This window comes from Solanum tuberosum, unplaced genomic scaffold (genome assembly GCF_000226075.1).
Source record: "Solanum tuberosum cultivar DM 1-3 516 R44 unplaced genomic scaffold, SolTub_3.0 scf00892, whole genome shotgun sequence".
NCBI classification, from domain to species: domain Eukaryota; kingdom Viridiplantae; phylum Streptophyta; class Magnoliopsida; order Solanales; family Solanaceae; genus Solanum; species Solanum tuberosum.
This window is the reverse complement of record NW_006239851.1, coordinates 320-8638: the sequence shown is the minus strand read 5'-3', so window position 1 is coordinate 8638 and position 8319 is coordinate 320. Positions and strand designations below refer to the sequence as shown.

The 8319-nt window shown below is 37.1% G+C and overlaps 1 protein-coding gene across 1 annotated transcript; it reads left to right on the top strand.

Annotated features, from left to right (window-relative positions):
- The first annotated feature begins 225 nt into the window (after positions 1-225).
- Positions 226-7296, top strand: LOC102577812 (cellulose synthase A catalytic subunit 2 [UDP-forming]). Its single transcript, XM_006367741.2, has 13 exons — positions 226-558; positions 1076-1489; positions 1565-1667; positions 1761-1941; positions 3268-3534; positions 3664-4009; positions 4114-4251; positions 4350-4475; positions 4579-4791; positions 4927-5203; positions 5496-5692; positions 5776-6126; positions 6274-7296. Exons 1-13 carry the CDS (start codon positions 478-480, stop codon positions 6853-6855), a joined length of 3276 nt encoding a protein of 1091 aa, XP_006367803.1. The 5' UTR covers positions 226-477; the 3' UTR covers positions 6856-7296.
- The last annotated feature ends 1023 nt before the right edge of the window (positions 7297-8319 follow it).

Here is an 8319-nt window from a genome sequence, read left to right as displayed (position 1 = left end):
TTATTACATGGGGTTTCTCTCAAGTAACAAGAAAAGAATCCCAAAAACCCAAAAGAGTCTTTTTCCTCACATTACCAATTACTCTTTAAAATAAAAAAAAAGATAAAAAATAAAACCTTTTTCCATTTTCCAGTTGTATTATTATAAAATATAGCCAACCCCACACACAAAATTTTATACACCTAATTTTCATTACTATAATACTGATGTGTTTGTTTGTGTATGTTTATACATCATTTTCATTCATTATTATTTATTTCTCTAATTGAGGGAAGAGGGGGTTGTTGTTACTTGTAATGGGTGTTTAAAAGCAGTGTCGTAAAGAGAGGAGGAGAAGGAGAGTTAAAGGGTAGTGCTTTTCTTGAATGTGTTATGGTTTGAGGGGATTTCACTTTGAGTGGTCTCTAATGTGCTGAAAGTGAAGAGGGTTTGTTTTACTTCTCCATTCTTGATTGTTTTGAGTTGGGTTGACTCAAAATGGATACTAAAGGGAGGCTTATTGCTGGTTCACATAATAGAAATGAATTTGTTCTCATCAATGCTGATGAAGTTGGAAGAGTAAGTGCTATCAAAATCTTATCTTTTTGCTCTTTTCTTGCTCCATTTGAGTAAATTTCAAGAAAATTTCAGTCTTTCTAAAGTTTGCCTCCTTTATTTTTGGTGTCGGTGGGAGTGTTAATTGACCATATTTTGCTCTTTCTGAAGTTACCATTTGCTCATTTCCAGTTTCTGTGCTAAAAAGGTGCCAGTTTGGAGGATAAAGTTTCAAACTTTTTCTTCCGTTTTGAGGGATTCTAAGATTTTTACTCGCACAGATTTGGGGGGTGTTGTCTTCTAGTTCTTCAATTCAGGAGTAAAGAAGATCCCTAATTCATTGCTTTTGTTTGTGAAATATCTAGATTTAATAACTTGCCAAAATTGGCTCTTTCTGCCTACCACTTTTAATCTCAATTGATTCCTTATCTCTTGCATTCTTTTTAGGCAAGTTTGTTACTTACATGTCCAAGTGTGAATTAGTGTTGAGGAGGATTCCAATTCTTGATCTAAGGAGGTTTTAATTGTTTATTGGTTACAGGTAACTTCTGTGAAAGAATTAAGTGGACAGATTTGCCAGATTTGTGGAGATGAGATTGAAGTTACAGTAGATGGGGAGACATTTGTTGCTTGCAATGAGTGTGCATTTCCTGTTTGCAGACCTTGTTATGAGTATGAAAGGAGAGAAGGGAATCAAGCTTGCCCTCAATGTAAAACTAGGTACAAGCGTATTAAAGGGAGCCAAAGAGTTGATGGAGATGATGAGGAAGATGAATTTGATGATTTAGATCATGAATTTGATTATGATGGTACACCTAGACATCTTTCTGAGGCTGCACTTGCTGCTCGCCTTGGCCGCGGTACCAATTATAATGCTTCTGGGCTTAATACACCAGCAGAAGTAGATCCTGCTGCCCTTAACTCAGAGATCCCTCTTCTTACTTATGGTCAAGAGGTAATGCCTCAAGATTGTCATGTTTTTTGTTCTCACTATGTTGAATTTTAGCTAAAAAGTTGCAATTTTGCGTAGGATGATACAATTTCAGCTGATAAACATGCACTTATCATACCACCTTTTATGGGTCGTGGGAGGAAAATTCATCCTGTGCCTTATACTGATTCATCCATGTCTTGTAAGTTAATCTGGTTGATGCAAATTTTTAAATCTTTGACCAATTTTCTAGTGGTAGAGGGCTTAATGTGTTTGATATGCTTGATCTTTGCAGTGCCGCCTCGCCCCATGGATCCTAAGAAAGATTTGGCAGTTTATGGATATGGTACTGTTGCATGGAAGGAAAGAATGGAGGACTGGAAGAAAAAGCAGAATGATAAACTACAGGTGGTTAAACATGGAGGCAAAGGTGGTGATAACGATGGAGATGAGCTGGATGATCCCGATCTCCCCAAGTAGGTGTATGCATTCATTTGTTTTTTTTCTTTCTAAATTTAACCCCATGACTGATCTGTGATGTGATTTGCACTTTACTTGTGGGATGGTGACTTGCAGTTGTTGCAAGCTGTATATATTATGGATACTGAACTATGTGCTGAATAAAATACTCAAGTACTGTGCTTTTCTTACTGTAGTACAAGGCCTGGAAAGTTGGTCATGTCACATGTGTTTTGAGTTTTTGTGAGGTCCTTTTAGTTGAGACTGCGTTCAGAAGGTTGATGATACCAGACGGCAGCTTAGTGTAGTGCTGGTTACTGTACCTTTCAGAAACTAATATCGGTTATCACTTTGTTTCAATAAGCATGTAATAAGCATGTTAAAGGAAAATCTTCATAATGGAAATAGTATCTACACCAAGCCGTTAGTCAAAAGGGATACATTTTAAAATTAACCATAGATAGATACATACATCCCCTTTTTGCTGCAGCAGCCGGCCAGCTGCATTGACATAGTTTTGGGGCCTGGGATAGATTTGTTTGTGACTTGGATGTACTTGCTTATTGATCAAACTCGAGTATCTGCACTGTCTAATTGGCTTTGCAATTATTCTCCTTCTGGAAAAATCTTAACAATAAGGAACCTCTTCAATGAGATAACTTGCTTTTATTTCTTAATAAAGAATAAAACAAATGTAAGTTGTACTTTCCTAAAAAAGAAACGAAAACAACTGGGAGATGTGTTGCAGATTAGTCACTTGAACTAAGACATTTTTTTTGCAGCATATCCATCTCTTTGGACAAATTATGGTTCTGGAGTCTTTTGTTCAATTTTATTCACTAGTCAGATTACCCAAATAAACAAAGAAGAAATAGTAAACAATTGTATTGGTATAATACTGATTCTACAAATTATTGTACATGCATCGCTTAGTATTGTGTTTTCTTTTTTCTGTTGAAGTTCCCTTTTGGACAGCTCAGATGTGGGATGGGGGAAGGTTTGCAACTGGAAGAGTGAGAAGGGTTCAGGGATTGATTTTACCCTTCTGGACTCTGTCAATATATATTGACTGAGGAGTTAGAGTGTTCCGATTGCCACAATTTCTTCATCTCGTTAGCATGATTATAAATTCACTACATGCTCTTTTATTAGAGCAATTTGGAATGTGCAAATGTTATGCTTTATGTGCTCGATTTCCACTTCTCTCTTTTGTTGATGTGGATATAACATGTTGCATGTCGGTTGGCTCCATTAGAGGACCTTCCTAAACTGCAATCATTGCTTTGTTTGAACATTCTCTGGATCTGTAAGATTTATCGTTCTTACTATATTTCTGTTTCCAGGATGGATGAAGGAAGACAACCACTTTCGAGAAAGCGGCCTATTGCCTCTAGCAGGCTAAGCCCATACAGATTATCCATTTTAGTTCGTCTTGCTGTTGTTGGGCTCTTTTTCCACTATCGAATAACGCACCCTGTCAATGATGCATATGTATTATGGCTGCTATCTATTATATGTGAAATATGGTTTGCTGTGTCATGGATATTTGATCAGTTCCCTAAATGGTGTCCAATTCGTCGAGAGACATACTTGGATAGGCTATCTCTGAGGTATGCATAAACAATGCATTTGTATATAATAATGTTTGTGTACATTGGTTGTTACCCTTATTAAAAAATATGTGTGTGTACATGCCTCTCTGGTCATGTCCTTACCTTTTAGTTAAATGTTTTTCTCAGGTATGAGAAAGAAGGGAAGCCTTCTGGGTTAGCCCCTGTAGATATATTTGTTAGTACGGTGGATCCCCTAAAAGAACCTCCACTTATTACTGCAAATACTGTTCTCTCCATTCTCGCTTGTGACTATCCAGTGGACAGGGTTTCGTGCTATGTCTCTGATGATGGTGCTGCCATGCTTACTTTTGAGGCTCTCTCTGAAACATCCGAGTTCGCAAGGAAATGGGTCCCATTCTGCAAAAAGTTCAACATAGAGCCTCGAGCGCCGGAGTGGTATTTTTCTCTGAAGGTTGATTATCTGAAAAATAAAGTACACCCATCATTTGTGAGGGAACGTCGTGCTATGAAGGTGTGCGAATTATCAAATTTATGTTCTTCTCGACATTTTCCTTTGATGGTATGACTATAAAAATCTGTTGCTAAGACAACCTGGGACTACTCTTTTTTGTGCAGAGAGATTATGAAGAATTCAAGGTTCGGATAAATGGGCTGGTTGCCACAGCACAAAAGGTTCCCGAAGATGGCTGGACCATGCAAGATGGAACGCCTTGGCCAGGAAATCTTGTCAGGGATCATCCTGGAATGATTCAGGTATAAGTCTGATCTCTTTTATATCCTAACTTTAATGGTGATATTTTAAGATTTAACTATTGTGAACTAACCAAATTTTCATTCTTGTAATTGAAAAGGTCTTCCTGGGTAATGATGGTGTCCGTGATATTGAAGGGAATGTATTGCCTCGCCTTATCTATGTTTCTCGTGAAAAACGTCCTGGATTTGACCACCACAAGAAGGCTGGTGCCATGAATGCTTTGGTAAGTTGTCTTCCATTTCTCCTCATTCTTCCTCCTCCCTTCCTTCCTTTTTAAAAAATTTGCACTGGATAGGCTTTTGACCCTTTATAAAATGTGATTCTAGATGCGTGTATCAGCAGTCATATCAAATGCTCCTTACATGCTCAATGTGGATTGTGATCACTATATAAATAACAGTAAGGCACTGAGAGAAGCTATGTGCTTTATGATGGACCCCACTTCAGGAAAGAAAATATGCTACGTACAATTTCCTCAAAGATTTGATGGTATTGACAGGCATGACAGATATTCCAACCGCAATGTGGTCTTCTTTGATGTACGTAAAATGCCTTCTTCGGGGGTTTTTGTTATGGAATGTTGCACCTATGCACTGTTTATGTTATTGCATAAGTTTACGATATGCACCATTTTGCCTGACAGTAAGCTAATTTTATTCCATTTGCGGTAACAGATCAATATGAAAGGACTTGATGGGATCCAGGGTCCAATTTATGTGGGCACTGGATGTGTCTTCAGGAGGCAAGCCCTTTATGGTTATGATGCTCCAAAGAAGACAAAACCTCCAGGAAAAACATGCAACTGCTGGCCGAAATGGTGTTGCTGTTGTTTCGGTTCTCGAAAGAAGCATAAGAAAGCGAAAACAACCAAGGATAACAAAAAAAAGCCAAAGAGCAAAGAGGCTTCACCACAAATTCATGCCCTTGAAAATATTGAGGAAGGAATTGAAGGTATGCAAAGGAACTTTGAGAAGCCACTCCTAATGGCTAATTTGTAGACTTAAGTCTTTAGATTAATAAATTTGGATCCCTTTTCAACTTGCCTCTTTTGCAAGGAAACATCCTAATGGAACTACTTTCGAAGTTCCTCTATCCCAACTCTTTTATGTTTTATTTTTTCATCATCCCTCTTTTTTGATTAAATCAGATTTACAATCTCTAGAGCATGTTCTTCCTCCCTTACTCATAGTGAAACTTCAGATTACTGTATGCATAATTGTTGTTAACTTACTTTTTTCTGCAGGAATTGATAGTGAAAAAGCAGCCCTCATGCCTCAGATAAAACTTGAGAAGAAATTTGGCCAATCACCGGTATTTGTTGCTTCAACACTTCTAGAAGATGGTGGCATTCCTCCAGGAGCAACATCAGCATCTCTCTTGAAAGAAGCAATACATGTTATTAGTTGTGGTTATGAAGACAAAACAGAATGGGGCAAAGAGGTAAAAAAAATGCTGAAATTCTATAACCTTTTGAATTTTCTGGAATGCACTCTGCATTTGGTCTAACTTGTCATATGCACCAGATTGGATGGATTTATGGATCTGTTACTGAGGATATCCTTACTGGATTTAAGATGCACTGCCATGGTTGGAGATCCGTCTACTGCATGCCCGATAGGCCTGCATTTAAAGGGTCAGCTCCTATCAATCTTTCAGATCGTCTTCACCAGGTTCTGCGATGGGCTTTGGGATCTGTTGAAATTTTCTTCAGTAGACATTGTCCAATTTGGTATGGATATGGGTGTGGTCTGAAGCCTCTGGAGCGGTTTTCGTACATAAACTCAGTGGTCTACCCATTGACTTCTATTCCTTTGATCATATATTGTACATTGCCGGCCGTCTGTTTGCTTACAGGGAAATTTATTGTTCCAGAGGTAAGTCTACCAATTCAGCATTCCTTGCTTCGAGGTTTTTATTATTTGCTCATATTACATGCACTCTATATCTTCAGTTCTGAGGCATGTAGGCCTTTGTTGAATCACTGCTTTCAACTAATCACATGATATTTTACTGAAATGCAGATTAGCAACTATGCTAGCATTCTTTTCATGGGACTTTTCATAATGATTGCTGTGACGAGTGTTATTGAGATGCAATGGGGAGGTGTTTCTATTGATGACTGGTGGAGAAACGAGCAGTTTTGGGTGATTGGTGGTGCCTCAGCTCACCTATTTGCTCTTTTCCAAGGTCTTCTTAAAGTTTTGGCTGGTGTCAACACTAGCTTCACTGTTACTTCCAAAGCAGCAGACGATGGGGAGTTTTCTGAGCTTTATCTGTTCAAGTGGACATCTTTGTTGATTCCTCCTATGACTTTGTTAATTCTTAACATCATTGGAGTTGTAGTCGGTGTCTCAGATGCAATCAACAATGGTTATGATTCTTGGGGTCCTCTATTCGGTAGACTTTTCTTCGCCTTATGGGTCATTGTTCATCTGTATCCCTTCCTCAAGGGTGTCATGGGTAGACAAAACAACGTTCCAACCATCATTATTGTCTGGTCCATCCTTCTCGCATCTATCTGCTCCTTATTGTGGGTCCGACTCAACCCATTCACCGCCAAAGGTGGACTCAGTTTAGAGGTATGTGGCTTGGACTGTGATTAAGTAAGCAGCATTGTAGAACATGTTGTATGATATCAAAATAGAGCTCAAACTCAGGGAGAAGGAACAAGGGGTATGTTTTTTATCTCCCGACAATTTGGTCATCGACGAAAAGTTTTGAGTTGGACAAGCAGAGAATGAGCTCTGTTGATTGTTGTATAAAGGGCAGAATAGCAGATACATTGATATTTGTTTTGCAAAGTTTTTTCTTGATTCTTTTGATAGATTTTGGGATTTGTTGCTTGGAGTGCAGTGGAGTTCCCATTATTTGTAATATCAACCAAACATAAAAATTGTTGTGTTAAGCCACAACACCCACTCCCCTTCTTAATAAGGGACTTCACACAGAAAAATGTTGTCAAAAATTTCATCAGTAATTATGAACTATATTACACTGTTGTAATTTCAAGAAAGCGAAACTCCAAGACTTTTTTTATTTTTATTCTGGTATTCTTTGCAGTAAATTAGTTTTATTGAAATTTTCATCAGTAATTAAGAAGTTTATTCAATGGTTGTACTAGTATTTGCATAGTACAGTACATACTGCTTCAATGCTATTAGCTTGTTGGACATTATTGAAAGGAAGTCTCTGGTTTATTCTTTTATTTGCTTCGGTTATTGTACTATTGGTTGTTGCTAATGTTCGTTTCCTCGTTATTTTCTATAGGGTTCTTCACTACCGTATCTCCTTTTTATTGATTTTGTTGTGCTTGATTTGAGTCGAGAGTCTATCGGAAATAGCCCTTTTACACACACTATCCTTCCTAAACCCTATTTGTGGGAGTACACTAAATATGTTATTATTATTGTTGGTTTATTCTCAACTGTCAACCTTTGTCAATTCCTCTTTTGCATTTTTCTTAAATTTTCTCTCCTAATTCACAATATAAGCATATGGTGTCCTGGTAATTTGATTATTTTCATGAAGCTATATGTGCATATATTTGAGTTGAAATTCTTTTATTAATTCTTAAAAATACTTAATACGAAGTATAAGTGAATAAAAACAATCTAATGAAAAAATAATACTAGGCTTATAAAGATGAGGCTTATTGTGGGGTCATGACAAGTGACGTTTCACTTGCTTACCTTATAAAACTGGACCAACTTACTACATGATTAATATGTAAGGTCTCCTTTCATTCTATCTAGAAAAATTCAGCAAGATATTTTAATTGGAATATACCTCTGATTGTTTAGATATTGTCTTTAAACTTTGAACATTATATAATCAGTGGCGTAGCCAGAAATTTCACGAAGGGTGTCCAGGAATTGTACACGAATACATTTTTTCTTTTGGATGAATGAGTGCACTAGAAATTTTAAAAATTAAACTACGTAATATACATGAAAATTTTTGAAAAAAAGAGGAAAAAGATGAAAGAGTGCACTAGAAATTTGAAAATTAAACTACGTAATATACATGATTTTTTTTGGAAAAAAGAACGTAATATACATGAAAAATTT